General features: G+C 35.7%; 5 protein-coding genes and 1 long non-coding RNA gene across 15 annotated transcripts in view; 3 read left to right on the forward strand and 3 right to left on the reverse strand.

Annotated features, from left to right (window-relative positions):
- Window positions 1–866: 866 nt before the first annotated feature.
- On the forward strand, window positions 867–4,565 carry LOC135163982 (uncharacterized). Of its 2 annotated transcripts, none has more exons than XR_010299202.1 (3): window positions 867–1,005; window positions 1,103–3,908; window positions 3,999–4,565. It is a non-coding gene; the product is annotated as an uncharacterized LOC135163982 (long non-coding RNA). The 2 variants fall into 2 exon arrangements; XR_010299203.1 differs by lacking the exon at window positions 3,999–4,565 and having other exon boundaries at window positions 1,103–2,083; window positions 2,186–2,985.
- Window positions 4,130–7,977, reverse strand: LOC135163926 (uncharacterized). The gene is made up of 4 exons (XM_064123835.1): window positions 7,225–7,977; window positions 5,857–6,088; window positions 5,433–5,748; window positions 4,130–5,344 (listed from the first exon to the last, which is right to left on the reverse strand). The coding sequence occupies exons 1-4, from the start codon at window positions 7,585–7,587 to the stop codon at window positions 5,317–5,319; spliced, it is 939 nt and encodes a 312-aa protein (XP_063979905.1). The 5' UTR covers window positions 7,588–7,977; the 3' UTR covers window positions 4,130–5,316.
- Window positions 7,978–8,345: 368 nt separating this feature from the next.
- LOC135161804 (tektin-2) lies at window positions 8,346–10,894 on the forward strand. The gene is made up of 3 exons (XM_064119729.1): window positions 8,346–9,305; window positions 9,793–10,239; window positions 10,634–10,894. The coding sequence occupies exons 1-3, from the start codon at window positions 8,665–8,667 to the stop codon at window positions 10,833–10,835; spliced, it is 1,290 nt and encodes a 429-aa protein (XP_063975799.1). The 5' UTR covers window positions 8,346–8,664; the 3' UTR covers window positions 10,836–10,894.
- A 154-nt stretch (window positions 10,895–11,048) lies between these two features.
- LOC135161728 (U3 small nucleolar RNA-associated protein 6 homolog) lies at window positions 11,049–14,253 on the reverse strand. Of its 2 annotated transcripts, none has more exons than XM_064119579.1 (5): window positions 14,032–14,253; window positions 13,282–13,408; window positions 12,957–13,097; window positions 12,683–12,873; window positions 11,049–12,536 (listed from the first exon to the last, which is right to left on the reverse strand). In XM_064119579.1, exons 1-5 carry the CDS (start codon window positions 14,121–14,123, stop codon window positions 11,291–11,293), a joined length of 1,797 nt encoding a protein of 598 aa, XP_063975649.1. In that variant the 5' UTR covers window positions 14,124–14,253; the 3' UTR covers window positions 11,049–11,290. The 2 variants fall into 2 exon arrangements, with proteins under 2 accessions (XP_063975649.1, XP_063975657.1); XM_064119587.1 differs by lacking the exon at window positions 14,032–14,253 and adding an exon at window positions 13,766–13,924.
- A 284-nt stretch (window positions 14,254–14,537) lies between these two features.
- The window catches only part of LOC135161740 (3-phosphoinositide-dependent protein kinase 1), a 52,260-nt gene continuing 50,406 nt past the window's right edge, over window positions 14,538–16,391 (forward strand). Inside the window, exon 1 of the mRNA XM_064119607.1 lies at window positions 14,538–14,711. Within this exon, the coding sequence (XP_063975677.1) occupies window positions 14,688–14,711 (24 nt within the window). The 5' untranslated portion in view covers window positions 14,538–14,687. The remainder of the gene's footprint in view (window positions 14,712–16,391) is intronic.
- Window positions 15,146–16,391, reverse strand: part of LOC135161842 (uncharacterized) — a 42,764-nt gene continuing 41,518 nt past the window's right edge. For 7 of the 8 annotated variants that reach the window (XM_064119789.1, XM_064119839.1, XM_064119780.1 and 4 more), the window contains one exon: window positions 15,146–15,607. In XM_064119789.1, coding sequence (XP_063975859.1) covers window positions 15,290–15,607 — 318 coding nt within the window. In that variant the 3' untranslated portion in view covers window positions 15,146–15,289. The remainder of the gene's footprint in view (window positions 15,608–16,391) is intronic. The other variant, XM_064119800.1, reaches the window with a different exon arrangement.

Genomic DNA, 16,391 nt, shown 5'->3' on the forward strand with positions numbered 1-16,391 from the left:
CTTTAAATGGAATTCTTATCTTACACAACAAATAATATAATGTTTAATAACTGACTGAATAAGATCGTGAACAATATTTTCTCGATCACTTTTGGACGATCTATCCTCTCAAATAAGTAAAATGTACCTCAAACTCCATAAAATGTATTCTGATGTTTGTTCACGAAAAAACTTAATAATTACACGAATGCATTTATTCGAAACATCACAAGCGATACTCGGTTAGTTACACTTGCATTTGTTGTCAACACAGTGTCCACCACGAAGCCATCCGTCCTTCAGGCCACAGGGCCTGGCACAGGCTTTGTCACCATCCGTTTCGCACGTCCACTTCCTCTTAGCGTGAGCTAAAATGAGGTAATATACCACAAAAAACATTGATAGACCTATATATGGACTTTTACGACGAAATTTTATGTGAATATTTATCAAATAATAAAAACATTTCCCAGAGTCTTGGAATAAAAAAACTAGGAAATGCTTTGATGTTGTTCGTTGTGTTCTGGGACGAGTCTTAAAAGAACAACACGTCTTATGAAAACCTAATTGAAACTTTAATTAAATCTGTCTTACCCGGGGTTAAGGCACCGATCAAAATCGCTGCTACAATCATCAAAATGAAGATGACGTTAAATTTCGCCATGATTCGATTGTCGTCTGCACTGGTTAACTGCTGTTTCAGACTGAATGGTGATGTTTAAAAAATGCCACTTTATATACGAGTGCAAACAGTGAAATCGGGGAATCACCGTGAGGAAAAACTCAGAATAAACAATGGGACTGCAGTAGACTTGTTTCCTCGTATTTCATTTTTTCTCTGTTAGTTTCCCCACTGTGCCATCGCCGAGGTCTCAAATGTGAATAGTTTAAGCTTCTTATCGACGATTTTTCTGACAGGGTATTGTTTTTAGCGCGTTGTGGACGTAAGAAAATCTTACTTATTCAAAATCGACTCCTACACGAACAACTTGCTCCGACGTTGCGCGACTATAATGAGATTTTACTGTATGTACATTTAAGATTACAAACTCAATGCCTTTGTTATTTATTGTTTTTTATGAATCGGGGGAATTACCTGACTTGTATTCTTTCTTCTTTTGAGTGGAGCGAGTAACAATGAATAACTTGACTACAGAGAGTATGAACGAATCTTCACGTGAAAACCTTTTGGACTATTGAATTTACAAAGCAATTAGCGATATATTGGCGTCATTGCTTTACGTGTCGTGCAGAAGTAATCTCAGGGCAGTTCGTATAGTTCATGTATTTCATTTACTGTTGTATACCTCACTCGATATCTAATTTTTCCTACTCTTCAACTTACCGAACCCAAAAGCTATCTTGAAATTTTTGGACTTATTTGACAAATGGGATTGGTTTAGAACTATTTCGACGGCAGATATTTTTAGAGGTATATTTTGAGCTTGTTTTTTAATGACTTAAATCGAATGGTTTTGTATAAAAAACGAAGTTTACTGCAACTTTGTTGTGCTATTTTTGATATTTTTTTGAATACAAAAATAGAACTGCGAAAAATCGTACACCGATGCATTTAAATTTAATTGTATTTAATTACTAGCATCTTTAATCAGTAGCGCCCTCCTTGGTGACTGCAAATGGCTCCGGCACGTCTTCAACTCCTGAATCGGCAATAATTACTTCCTTGCGAGGCTTGTCATAAACATCAGTCGGAGTATGTTCGATCTTGCGTACAATGTCCTGGAAACAAAGAAATAGCAATAATGGCCTTAAATCTTAAAACAAAGAACTGCTTACAAAAAACTCTAGATAGTTACTAACCATTCCTTTAAGAATCTTTCCGAACACCACGTGTCTGCCATCGAGCCAGGAAGTAGCTTTTGTAGTGATGAAGAATTGAGATCCATTCGTGTCTTTTCCAGCATTAGCCATGGACAGCCAACCTGCTCCATAGTGCTTCAGCTTGAAGTTCTCATCGGGGAATCGCTCTCCAAAGATGCTGCGGCCTGATAAACAAAATAAAATCTTTTAATTAACAAACAGCATGACCACGAAATGAGTGAAATGAAGCAAAAAAATACAATCATTTTTTAAATTACGCCAGGTCAGGTTACGCCCAAATTGTCTAATTACAAATCATAGACAGCAATTTTTCTTTTCATTCACATTCTTTTCATTAATTTCTACTACCATTATGATATTACAGAGGCTTGACTTTATTGGCCTTTTACTCGAATGTCTAATCATTCCTTTGTTCATCAATTCTCGGTTATCACTTGAATACTCTGGACATCCTCATATGACATAGTTGACGTCGTTTAAATTGCGGTTTTGCTTTATACAGATTTTAATGCATTTTTTTAAACGCAGCCCTTATTGGTAGAACCAATACTTTCCAACATCAACAATTGTCGGGAATTTGTTACTATTAAATCTAATTCATTGAACTGTAATTTGATTTGCGTCATTCAACACATTAATTGACAAAGTATAACAAACAATAAAGATAACATGTAAAATAAAGTTTCAAGAGGTGCATTGATTGATTGAAGTTGGTTTTTGGTCTGGTCTTCTAGAAGTCAGAAGATTATTACTAACCTCCAGTGCCGTCGCCTTTGGTGAAGTCACCCCCCTGGATCATAAAGTCCTTGATGACACGATGGAATTTACTGCCTTTGTAACCTTCACCTTCTGGTTTTAACGCCAGCTCAGCAAAGTTCTGGACAGTTTTTGGCACAGTCTTACCGAAAAGTCCAATCTCAATTCTTCCAGCATCACTATCACCAATCTTAATGTCAAACCAGACCTAGAACATCAAAACATGATCAACAAACTCTTCGTATGACTCATAAGATGTGGCAAAAATTAAATTGTTACATTTGGCTTTCGAATTTGTGACGTTCAAATAATGAAATACATACCTTTTGTGTTACTTTTGGACCGTTTGCTACTTTGTCAGCAGTAACTACAAACAATAACGCTAATGCACCAACAAAATAAATTAAAGACCTCATTGTTACCCCTCAATTGGTTGGAACACGACAGGGGTGATTGTGCTTTATAGACAGTTGGAGGCTTTGTGCCGCGTGGCTCGGACCACGGAGCAACAAAAGCCGGTTCTCCAGTACCACTGTCACTTAACGTGGAGTCACTTGATTGGCGGAATTTATTACAACTGGTCTTCAAATTGACCAATTCTGTAGCACAATGTAGTACAATGAAAAGATAAAATAATCTTTGACCATTATTTTGGAAATTTCTTAGAAAACATGAAGAGGCCTTTCTATGACGCATCGTTTATTTTGATGGAAAATGTTTTTCCAAAATAGTTCTCCGTCATTTCTAATTATATCCTATAACTATAGTAGAAATAAACTCCGTTTCGAAGATGGTCGCAAAATAGAATGAATTTTTGTTCATCATTTTTTCTCTTGACTACTGCATTCAAAGCAAAGATGTGATTGCGATTTTGTCAGTAGCAGAAGTTGAATAACTTTTTTTCATCAGGGCAGATGTATACTATACAATAGTTCTTTAGAAAGTGCCTCTTTATTTCATGATCAAGAAAGAATGGTCTTCAATATGAAAATACTTCAGAATTGAAGCTTAAAAAACCAGAAAAATAATTCCATTTTACTTCATACGAGGAGTTATTTTCTTGGCATTAAACAATTGCCGTCTTCTATTCACTCTTAAAGAATTTGTTTCTCAGGATAATAAAAAAATTCATGGAACTAAATGTCACGGAATGTCTCTTGCGAGCTATATTAAGTTTTATACAAACTCCTCCAGTATAGAAGGAATATTTTTCCCCCTCCGATGTAGTAATTCCTCTCACAAGTTTCATGTCCTTCAAGGATATTCCAGTATCTCATATAGTTTGATATATACCTATAGGTTCAGCTATTTTCAATCAATAAATGTGACAGGTAAATTACATCATAAAATTTAAACAAACCAACTGTTCACCATCATTATAATTATACTTTTATTATGAAATTCAATCTGATATATTTGAGGAGCGTCCAGACCTACTGGGTTCAAACTGCGAAATCGAATGAAGCTTAATGGTAGTCAGCATGGAGTCAAGTGAATATCGTCAAATCTGTCTAGTACACAGCATGCTTTCAGACAAAAAATGAACACATCATTTTATAATGAAATTTTCTTTATTGCCTTTGCATATTTTGATGATTCATTATTAACAAATGGGTATTGGTTTCACCTAAATACGTTTCAAATCATCCCTACGTTTTAACGATGAATTATTCAATATTTATGACCTGTTGCGCATTTCAAATCTATAATTAATAAATTACAACTTTACACGAGTGTTTAATTTAGTATGAGTTACATATAATCAATGTTTTTTTTTCTTTTCGTGAATACTACGTGGGTGATTCTTCCAGATGTATATTACAAAGTAACATTGCACACACATACATAGCCCAACTTATATTGTATATCATCATCTGATTGTGCTTTAAATAGCATATCGTATTTTATTCGCGCCCTCAGTAGTACACTCAGGGACATCACTATCAATAATTGTTATCTTCCCATTTCCAATTGTTTTTCATACGTCATTTAAATCTTAGTATAAACTTTTCACTCATACATAACTCATAGCATGTTCTGATACATAAAAAAGAAAAAAAGCAAGATTGAAATCTTATAATCTCACAACTGAAAATGAAACCACCGTTATGAAATATTTAGTCACATATGACTAAGACGTGTATGACGCTAAAATCTAGTTGTATCGAAGTCATCAAACATTGTAATGGAACTCATTTTCCTGTATCAACTCGGTGACGGTTCCAATAGCCAATAAGTTCATGATAGAATAATTGAAAGATCTTTTCGTTGAGAATTTTTCTCAGGTTAAAAAAAATATCTCATAAATCTTTCTAAGACCATTTATTAGACGTCTCATTCAATGATCGGCAGTTTCCGCATTTTAAAGCATGTGGAGCGATTATTATGCAATCATTGTACTAATTAATGGTCGGAGAAGAAATGATTAATATATTTTCTATGAGAACTTCGATGACTTGAGGAAAATTCTTTGGAGATCTCTCCAAAAAAAGCCCTTAATTTAAAGATAACTTTTTCATTAATGAAAATATTAATTTACCACTCCAATTTAGACTTAGTGGTAAAAACATAAGAATGAGAAATTAAATGGGAAGGGAATAATTTTTAGCAAAAAAATTGGATAATGATAAGCTTACTGGTTCTGGAAAGCTCGTTTATACAATGCTAATGGAGGAGGAGGTGAGGAGAGAGGAAAAGGAAAGGCTAATTGAAACAACGTTCCAAATCCTTTCGTTACATTTACTCGTCGCAATGGTGATAGGTAGCCCTGTCAGAAAAATAAAGAGGAAAAAAAAATTGAAAGAATGAAAGAATAAACGATAAATTCAGCCAAAAATGATTGATTGTTAATTTACCGTTGTTTCCCAGTGTTTCTGCGGGACAACCTTCTTCCAGAATCTGTTGTAGTCAGTGTGTAACGCTTGGTGTGAATGGGATTGGTACGTAAAGAACGCGGTGATGCAGATTTAGCCTCTTCAACTTTGGCCATAAATTTCTTGATCAACTCTGGACAATTGAGGTTGTCTTCAGGCTCCCATGTATCCTCAGATGGTTTGAAACCCTTCCATCTGATTAAAAATTCACGCTTGCCATTTTTCTTGAAATAAACATCGATTATTCTCTCAACCTCGTACTCAGCATTATCCTCCTTAGAATTGTTCTCTTTTTTCACTTGAATCAGAAGAACATTGTATTGATTACTAAACATAAAAAATTTAGTGAGAAATCCGAACTAAAACAAAAACAATGATGTATGAAAAATTTGATGTTTGTTTTTACCATTGTTAGCTTTTTTGGGCTTCTTTGCTTTCCTTTCTACTTTTTTTGGTGATTTATTCGAGCTTTCGCCCTCATCTTTACTGTCTTGTTCATTTAGGAAATCCTCAATCAACTGTGGGCAGCTGAGATCTTTCTCCTGTTCCCAAGTGTCTGCATCATCGTTGTAACCTTTCCAGCGTACCAAAAACTGACGTCTGCCTTTAATTGTTCTGTGGGCAACGATTTTCTCAACCTAAAAGTGCAAACAATGACATTAAAAAAATGCTGAAATCTCTCCTATTTTTAAAGTTTACCATATTTTAAATAAAATATCAATTGATTTCATTATTATTTATTGAAATTGAGTTTTTAGACAAAAAATAGGGCGTATAAGATGTCAAATGGAAGAATTACCTAAAGGGCATGTCTTCCACACCCTCAAAAATGTTTCTGGGAGCAGAAAAAATCGTTCGACGTAAAAATCACAAAATAAAGAATAATTGAATAAAGAGGCAGGCAAAATATTTTATTCCCTCATTTAAGAAATATTTAGTTAAGAGGAATTAACACTGTCAAGCACGTGAATCTCGTCGTGAAATTAACCTGTTGACTCTCCACGCAATTAGTCCATTGAATTAAAAAACGAATATATCATCTGATAGGTATATTGTCTCCTCATATCTCAGTTTAGTCATTATTCGTAATAAGATATTAATTATAAGCATCCTAATTCCCATATTAAACACGACTATAATTTTTTAAATATTGTTTTAACCTCCAAAATCATGATTTTTCCAAGATTTTCATTTTAGGAACTTTTATTGCTATTATTTACCAATTAAAAATTATACCAATTTTTTAATTCTTAAATTAAAGTTTGCAATTGTAGATGCTGCATTCGCATGCAGCATCTTCAATTGCATAATTAAGGGGACACAGACCGGTACTAATTTTCTAAAGCTTTAAAGAAACTTTCTGCTGAAAATTCTTGATATAACAAGGAAACAAAACACAGGTATCCGAAAGGAAAAATGAAGATCAATGCACTTTTGGCTCAACAAATATTATCAACTTTGGACAGAAAATTTGTGTTGAACTATAGGGTAAACAATCTTCTGTTAACTCTCAATGGATCGAAATCATTCAAAAGTCGTTGATTTCTAAAAACAATTAAACATCCTATTATTTTTGTAACAGTCGATTTTTGCAGTTTTGTTGGAGCTAAACTTGCAAAAACATGGCGTTCATAATAATCAGCGGCTCTATAAAGGTAATGGCGGGAATTTCGTCGATTTGGATTTGTTTTTCTACTGAATTCGAGCGCTAGATAGATAAATACCAGGGGGAACAGCGTGAGTTATTTCCAAAGAGACTGAATGATTTGGTTACCTCGTACTCCTTTTCCTCTTCATTCTCGTCTGTGTTGTCTTGCGAAGTCGTGGGTTTCTGTTCCTCTTTTTTCCGGCGTTTTCGTGCTACCCCCTTTTCACCATGCCCATTTTCATTCTCCTCCTCAACCTTCATCTCATTATTCTCTGTCTCCTCTTTCTGAGGTGTAATTGAACGATCATCACCAGTTTTGCCATTATTTTTACCCCTTGATGCTTTGCGCTTTGTTTTGGGCATTGTTTCAGCTTCTGTCGCATCTATCGAATTCTCAGTGTTGCTACCTGCACCGCCATTTTCCTCCGATTCACCATCGCTGTTATTTTCGGATCGTCTCCTTTTTCCCTTCATACTCAATTTTCTCATTATCCAACTACTTCGACGAATATGATTAGCGGTTTCTTTTAGCAAAGTGATGATTTTCTACAACGTTTTTTACGAATAGTGCTTGCGGAAGATTCAAGAAGGATATCAATGTGATGAGTTGCTATTCCACCATCGCCCGCCACAACTGGCGACAACTAACAAGTGTGGCTGTAAATTGTTTTCTCCAATAGCCCCCGTGAAAAAATGAGGGAAACGTATAATTCCGCCGAGGCGGTCAAATCACCTTTTGTTATTGCTTTCATGTGATTTTTTAATGACTTACTGCACTTTGCAGGATCTTTTAAAAAACTTAATCACTATTCGGTTCGTAAACAAGTCGACGAGAACTAGAGCTTCCAAGTATCGTGTACACTCGTCGCCACCAAAGAACGTTAATCGCTTCATCCCCCACTCTCTGGCATTCTCCTCAAACCTCATGTCCCCCACCTCTTGGAAGACCAGACCACATTTTTTTGCCGACGACCATAAGAGGGGATACACCGGCCCAACTGCGCATGCGACGCCGCGGTCATTAATACATCGCGGTAAATTTGAACAGATTTGAGATCAATTTCGAAAAATAATTACGGGGTTTCGCTCCCCTTAAATCCTGTTTTCCATAATTATTGAAGATTTTTTTCTAGACTTTCTTATTCAGAACTTTTTTTACTTGAATTAAATCGTAGAATTATTGGAATTGACTATTTTTTTTGCATTCAATTCATTTATTTATTTTTTTTATTTTGTAATACTGAAGGATTAATTCACATGCATACTATTCTTCATCAAGGACTTAGAATCGAAGGAATTTATTGAGCCATAACGATTCAAAGTCGTCTCCAACTTTATTAGTTACACGTCGAACTTATCTATCATTTTTTTTAATCGAAAATAATTATTGTTGTTCCATAGTTTTCATTTCTCCTCATTGAACTTGATATTTACTTCAGAAGGAATGCGATTCAGTTCTATTGTTGCCTAGGCAACGATACTGGTTACTTCAGTCCTGTTGAATCAATCTCCAGACTCATTGCAAAGTTTTTCTTCTGTCATACGATATAATTTTGTGATTAAATTATGGCGAAGTCTGTGACGGTTTACGAAAAGCCCACATCACACTTGGGATTACCAGATTGGTATGCAACGCAGTGGCAATTACAGCAGTCGGCAAAAAAACAAATTTCCGACTCGTTCGAGCTTCGAAATACAGCAAGGACAGTTCGCAATGAGACAGCCATTCGTACAGATTGGGATACTCGACTGAACGACGCAAGGCTAGACGATAGAGTCAAGGAGTTGAAGAAATGGCAGGAAATATTGGAAAAATTGTCCTCCATTTTGTCCTCTGAAATGAAACAACTGAAGGATGAACAATCGGAGAGTGAGAGAGATCTGGATAATATCGAATTACCCCTGCAAGTCGTGGCCCAATGTATTTCAATGCGAGATTGCAGAAGAGGAACGGAATTGACTTACGACGAAGCAGACACTGAACTCAAGAAAGAATTGACTGTAGTGGAAGCTGTGAAGAAAAGTCTCACTGAGAAAATTCACGCTGCCTGGGTAAAGTTGAATAAACTGGAGGAAGTGAAGTTCCAGTTGAATTTGGACATCAACGATAAGACAGAGACTCTTGCGATTGATGGTGATAACTTAATTTTGAACCGAAATTCTGGGGGAATAAGTTATAAGCCAAATGCATTACGAATACCAAAAAGGTAATTTATTTCTCATCATCATTGCAACGAGGTTGTTTCCCATTTTTTTTCATGTCCACTAGTAATGAAGCAGGTGAACAAGTTCAAGGGTTTAATAAATTGTCTCATTTCTTCAATCGATTTATGCTATAAATTCACCAGCTCATGTAGAAAAATGAATTAATGAGCAAAAAATTCAGATGGTAGGTGGTCATGTGGGCATACTGAGGGTGTAGAAATTAAGGGTTTTATTTAAAATTCAATGTTTTACGTAGCAGTCGAAATGTGTATTTCAATCAAGAAAGTAGAGGCTACAAAAGAGGTCTCTAAAAAAATTACTATCTCTTAGTTTTTACAAAATTGTTTTCATTACTAGAATTACAATTGTTTTAAACTAGAAATTTTTCCCTTGGAGACAATATTCTGTTGCAGTGAGGCATCGAAAGATGAGAGCAACAATAACATCTAGATATTTTGGAAAATACGAATAATTAAATTTTATTCGCAGCTCCAATACATACGAGACCTGGCAGGGCCACTGTCGATACATAAAATCTCTCGTTGAAAATGAACTGAAAGATACTTTGAGCTTCCGAGAGGCTCTGAATGTAATGCGTAAACGTGTTAAAATTGATACTGAGGCGCAACAGGACGCGACTGACTATGCATTACGAAAGCGTATATATCAAACGCAAAAATCAAGAAATGAAATGGAATGGCAGAAGAGAAAAATGCAGGAGGAAATGCAATCATTGATGAAGGAATTGACTCGCCTCGAAGAGGCACTCAGAAACAAAGTCGATGCTGTCAAATGCGCTGAAACTAGACTGGAGAATCGCACCTACAGACCTGGATATGAATTATGCAGGGACGAGCCAGAATTTGGTTTAAATGATGAAGTTCTTCAGCTTAGAAAAACGAAATCGGAACTCATGGCTAAAATCGACTGCGCAAAGTAAATATTCACTCTTGAAGCACTTTAATATCTGCCTAATTTATATTTGAAAGATTATTTACAAGTGGTGAGAGATGGCCTCTATCAGAGAATCATGCGTAATTAAATTATATCCAGACAAACATTTATTGACAGTAAGAAAAAGGTGTCAACATGTAACCCCAACTTAGCTACATTTAACTAAAATTGACCAAAAAATAGAACATCTTTTTCTGATATTGAGGGAAATGATCTCGAAATGAAAGAAAATTTTGCGTTTTCATGGCAACATCGACTTCTAAGAAAACATTAGAGAACTATGTCACATTCTTGCATTTGATCCAAAGTGCATTCTTATCTCAGATACTCTTTATAAATATTCCACGTAATTGTTACAATTAAATTTTGATTTCAGGGCAACATTCAATAGACTTGAATCTCTCCTAATCCAAATTGATCGTAATCTCGACGACAAACAACATTCCTTAATGACAGATATTATGTGCCTGGACATGAGAGCAACATTGAAAACTGGAGATAGATCACCGCTGATCAATGAAACGGAACGTAACATTAAGTTGACTCATCTTGAGAACGAGATACCCTTGGAGCTGTAATTTTCGTATCTCTATACGTTATGATCGACGCCCATTTTTCATCCAATCACTACAATTAATCATGAAAAACCATAATTCAGTGCTAAGGTAATCCTCAACATTCAAAATCAAATTACATGCATGAGATACTGAAGAAAATCTCACTTTTTTAAAGAAATTTTCACGACAATTTTCATAACTTATAAAAAAATTCCAAGAGAACTTTTCAAATAATAACTTTTTTTGCACTATATATATTTCAACCTTAAAAAACAGATCACCCTTCCCCATGTACAAGATTGTCTTTAAAGCCAAAACCGGGCGTAGCAATCACGTGAGGAAAAGTGATATATTTATTATTACATGACGTGAACATTATTTTTCGTGACGCGCTGCGCCAAAACATGGAGATTTTCACTTCTCACGATACGAAAGATAATTTACAGTTAACAATTGCCAAATTGTCACATTCTATTCTATAACACAACAGTATCTGGATTAGCCTTAATGAGGCTGTACTCCGTGATGAATGCATCAGTCAATGTGGGCTGCAATGTCTTAACAGCCCTCCTGTGAATATCCGTCACCCTCATCGGCTCTCCGTGTTTCATCTCGAATAGAATGAAGTCAATCCACACTTGAGTATTTGATTTCCCATAGTGCAGTGTCGCAAGTTCATAGGGTTTCCTCGCACTCTGCTTGTGTATCTTTGGCTGGATCATTTCCAGTTCCGCCATTTTTTTATGCAGCTCTAAACACGTGGGAGGTTGAATCGCAAGCTCATTGTATTTTTGTCTCGCGGCTTCAATTCCCTTAGTCAAGACTAACCATTCAATAAAGGCAGGTTTCATTGCCTTAGATATCTCCGGATCACTCTTCATAGCTTCCAAAAAAATTTCATGCACCTTTTCGGGATATTTAGCTTGGAAATAGAGTAGTTTCATCCGCCAGAGGGGTAAGGCCTTTCCTCCCAGTAGTTTCGAAGCTTTGGCAAATTCTTCAGTGACCAGGGAATCTTTCCCCGAGTTTATCAAGTATTTTATCTTAGCTGTCCATAGATTTACACTCGTTGGAATAGCGTCTGTTCCGTAACACATAACCTGATATACTTTTTCCTCAGAACTGTCATTTTTCTTATCAGCTGTCAACATTTCAATCCAATAGAGATAATATTTTTCCTCCAATTTTTTGGCTTGATGAGCTTGGATCAACGCATTCTTCAGTAACTTTCTTTTAAAATTAGGAAGATGCAACAGATCTTGATTAATTTCAAGAAGACAGTCGATGTATAGTGACCACATTGTTTCTGATTTAAGTTTTTTAACTGCAGCTTGGTAAACCTCGTTGCAATTAGCGATTCGATCTCGCAAAGAGTTCTGATCCTGTGCACATTCTACTTCCATGGGTTCGTCTTGATTTGGTTCATAAGAAAGACCTTCCAGTTCTCGCCTTGCCATTGTCTCCCACATTTGCGGTTTGTTGGAATATTCTCTGGTGAGATCTGAAATTATCTCGTTTTCTAGACTTTTTGTGTTTTTATGGAGTTTACAGAGGTTTAGGAGGCTGATGATGAACGTAACATCTTTCACTTTTTTGAATGCCATTTTGTAGATTATCAATGCCCTTTTCACACCCAGGGGGATTTCCTCTGAGGTTTCAGAGGGGGTTTCTGGAGTGCCTTCTGATTTTTCTGATGCTTCATCTGCTTGATCTAATTCCAATCTGAAATTATTCATGTATTTAATGATTAGACATGTGCTACGACATCTCCACCTTATTATTTCTATAACATACACGCGAACTTGAGAAATTCTACTTCTCTTCTACGTAATGGGAATCGTGCGCTTAGAATAATCATTTGAACTTACTGAAATGCATCCGTGTAGAGCAGTTGTGAATTCTGATGATGATTAATACCATTTATAAAATAAGTTCTCGCGTTATTAACATTTTTCCTTTCCTCGAGCTCCCATTTGCCAGCAATGTGGTGGCACTTTGGTTTGTCTCCATGGATTTGAAGCATATCGGTAAGTGTTCGACTGACAACATCATTGTAGCCCTTTGAAACAGAAAAAAAAACAACGTAAAAAGGCGACAATTAAGAGGAGCTATTTAGTTACAAAAAAAATCAAAAGTACTTACGACTTGTTTACAGAACTTCATGTAAGCAACATAAAATCTCAAATCGTCTTTGAATCTCTCTAGTGCCTCTCTATAGAGATTCATCACTCTGTTGACAATTCCATAATCGATGTCCCGTTTTTTCTGAGTGATTGCGAATTTCTGGAATCCATAAATTGATCATGATAATTTTATTATGTACTGAGAATACTATGTATTCTACTGAATAATTGAAAAATGAAATGCTGTGTCCTAGTAGCCATGTTACATGTAAAAAAATATCATCCAGAAGAACTCGTGGTACGAGGAAACAATTATTTCAATAGTCTAGAAGATGAGCACTTACCGTTCTTCGCTGTCTCAGAAGTTTCAGAAGATCCATTTCATACTGAATATACCGTAAATAATCCTCTTTACTTTTGATTGTTCTTGAGAGTTTATATTCGTAATCTTTTCGTTTTTTGATGATTCCTCTGCAAAATGAAATATGTTTAAAGATCAAAGCACTTGACTTCTACCATCATTTTTCGGAAAGGAAAATGAATGCCTTTTGGTTATCGCAAACAATGAAATTCGAGGATATCACAATTTCGTGCGATGCGAAGAAAATATCCTTCATTGGAGAGATTCATGGGAAACGTATTGGATAAATTGGCCTCATAATTCATTAGAAAAGTTAAAAACGATTTTTTAATGAAAAATTTATGTAAGATTAGAAAATCAGTTTACAAAACTTCAAATTCCTTCATACTTTCTTGTAGAAGTTCATTACAAAGTGCAGTTCTGTACAATTTTCAAGAGGCAAATTGTTTTTAATGGAGCCTACGTACACACGATAATTAAACAGGAATAGAGATAATGTAATTCCTCGGTAGAAACACAATGGTGAGTTAGTTACAGTGGAAGTGCCACATAGGTTAGGCTTCGTGTTACATGTAAAAGGCAATCCTCGAACTTCATTGATTTTATATCTGTCTGAACAGTTTACGTCTACATCAACGAGGCGTCAAGTTTCTACGATCCAAATACGATGATATTCTATTTATCTTGGCGTTTCTAAAGTGCAAAATTGAAAAAATGCTACACTCTTACTAACCTGATTTCACGTGCATCGAACAATTTAATCTTTTCCATGAGCTCCAGATGTTGCACCGAGTTCTCACACCGTTTTTGTACTCTCTCCGCCATATTTTAGGCTTAAATAACTTCAAGATTGAACTGAACAAGGGAAATATTGTTAAATCACGATAATAAACATCGAGAATACACACGTGTAGCAACACTGAATTTGGACGAGTCTAGTGCTCGGAATAGGTTAGGTTAATCAAGTCGGTATGGTAGGGTTTTTTCTGTTACGTTTCATAATCTTAACGAGCCATGATTAATAGGGATGACTTAATTAAAGGAGGGATAATATGACTTTAGAAGACATAATTCATAGGGTTTAAAGGAATGAAAAATATAAAAGGTCAATGTAGGTAAAACGCTACATTATTAGCCAAACATCTCATGGAAGTGATCCTCGTCGCCGCAAGATGGCGTCACCACCCCACGCGACGCGGTGCTCGTGTAAACCCATTTTCGGATCAATGTGCCGGATAATTTCATGATGGCGGACAGTTTTTCTCGTTTTTCCGTTTTGTCGTGAGTTTGTAACTCGTAACTTTGTGCATATAAAATACAAGAGAAAAACAAAGACAAAGCCATTACAACGACGAATGATAAAAATAATATTAACACTGTGTTACGAGAATGGCGGAAAGGACACCACCAATCGTAAGTTTGTAGATGAAATACCGTAGCAAGTCCCTCTTCTACTTCACCCCAGTACAATTAGAAATAGGTTATTAAGTTTATCATTTTATTAGCTTCACCAATCCACCTAGAATTCCTCACAAGACGTGAAACAGTGAATGCAATTTTCAATTAATTTGTTGTCACAGTGCCATTTGATATTCTTCATTTATAAAAACTAGAACCAAAAATGTGAGGCTGTAGTGCGCAATCTCAAGTGTAAACACGCAGCCAAACGGTTCATTGGCCGTTACGTAGTGGAATTGATGACGTCATGCATTGATGAGTGCTCATCATATTTTGTCGTTTGTTTCTCACGACTTCTGCCATCTCCACTTATTGCTCAGACCACGTTAGCTACACGCACGCCAGAGATTGAATAAACCAAAAATTCATGGGCAATAATTACAAATGGATTAATTTCCATTTTAACTGTACATTTACTCAAACTTCGTTTCGTATAAATCAACTATGCGTGACAATTTGTGTTCATTTGGTCTATTATTTTGTTTACTTCATTTTCTGTTATGAACCAGAGTCCTTCAGGAATCCAATCCGTTTCAACATTGAACGCTAGGCCATGAAGCTTGTTGAATGTTTCTGTACTTAGCACAATCATCAATAGCTCCCTGGACGAATGGCAGTTGTACAATGTTCATGTCGTAGTTAGAGTTGATTAAGATTGCGTTTATCGATGGGATAGAGAGCTTGGAAAAGTTGAGGTGCTCCTGCTCTGATCCGGTAATAGGATTCAGTCCTCCACAACGGGTTTTTGCCAGAATGCAGGCTGTTGTGTTGACGAATAGTTGGGCTAGAGGTGTATCCTCCATTACGAAGTCAGGGATTATATCCAGGGCCTCTCTCACGCACTGACGAATCTATGGAGCATATTAAAGTTATTTCGGAACGAAGAGGTGGAAATAGATGCGATAGAGACAGATTTTTGAGTGAGTTTAGATTGGATATCCTTGAGGCAAACGAGTTTAGGAGAATGTCTCAAGTGTCCTGATTTCTAGAGAATTTTAGGACTCATTGTGTTGTTTGGAGCTCTTTGGAACAATCTGATTAGGTCAACAGGTCAATTTCTGAAAGATTTCTATTTCAAGTGAACTTTATTCAAACGATAAAATGACAATGGAACTGATTGTTTCTCTTCCAACGATTACTTGTATGTAATTATGTGGTTAATTGGTTTTCCTATTGATCAACATTTAAGATTTTTAGAACAATTTCTGACGAATCAGTATCGCGATTCCACTTAAAGTTATAAAGATAAAATGATAAAATCTCTGTAAAACGTCCGGCAACTTGACTATTTTCAAATCTTTATTATTGTCTATTAAAGCAAATATTGGATTATTTATTAGAGTAAAAAGTCCACGAGACCATACAGAATTTAATTATTGTTTATTCTGTTATTATATGTTCACTTCACACAATTTTTTTGTCGTTAATCAAACATCCTTGAAGGTATAAAAACCACCGTATTCACATATAGATCATTCTTTTATTTGTCGTCCTACGACAAAATTAAGTTCCTTTAACCCTCCAGCGATTGTCTTGTGCACACTAATTTCGTGAATGTTCAAAAGTGGAAAACTCAATACATGAAATTGTTGAATATCCTATATTTTATTCACTTGGTAAACATTTTAAAGCTTA

This window comes from Diachasmimorpha longicaudata, chromosome 1 (assembly GCF_034640455.1).
Source record: "Diachasmimorpha longicaudata isolate KC_UGA_2023 chromosome 1, iyDiaLong2, whole genome shotgun sequence".
Lineage (NCBI taxonomy): Eukaryota > Metazoa > Arthropoda > Insecta > Hymenoptera > Braconidae > Diachasmimorpha > Diachasmimorpha longicaudata.

Coding starts and splice junctions, on each gene's coding strand:
- LOC135161728 (XM_064119579.1), bottom strand. CDS start 14,123: ATGGCGGAGAGAGTACAAAAACGGTGTGAGAACTCGGTGCAACATCTG. Junction 12,874..12,956: donor TGAAGTTCTGTAAACAAGTC/GTAAGTACTTTT, acceptor TCTGTTTCAAAG/GGCTACAATGATGTTGTCAG. Junction 12,537..12,682: donor CTCTACACGGATGCATTTCA/GTAAGTTCAAAT, acceptor GAATAATTTCAG/ATTGGAATTAGATCAAGCAG.
- LOC135163926 (XM_064123835.1), bottom strand. CDS start 7,587: ATGAGAAAATTGAGTATGAAGGGAAAAAGGAGACGATCCGAAAATAAC. Junction 6,089..7,224: donor AAGAGGAAAAGGAGTACGAG/GTAACCAAATCA, acceptor TTGCACTTTTAG/GTTGAGAAAATCGTTGCCCA. Junction 5,345..5,432: donor AGAAACACTGGGAAACAACG/GTAAATTAACAA, acceptor TTTTTCTGACAG/GGCTACCTATCACCATTGCG.
- LOC135161804 (XM_064119729.1), top strand. CDS start 8,665: ATGGCGAAGTCTGTGACGGTTTACGAAAAGCCCACATCACACTTGGGA. Junction 9,306..9,792: donor GCATTACGAATACCAAAAAG/GTAATTTATTTC, acceptor TTTTATTCGCAG/CTCCAATACATACGAGACCT. Junction 10,240..10,633: donor GCTAAAATCGACTGCGCAAA/GTAAATATTCAC, acceptor TTTTGATTTCAG/GGCAACATTCAATAGACTTG.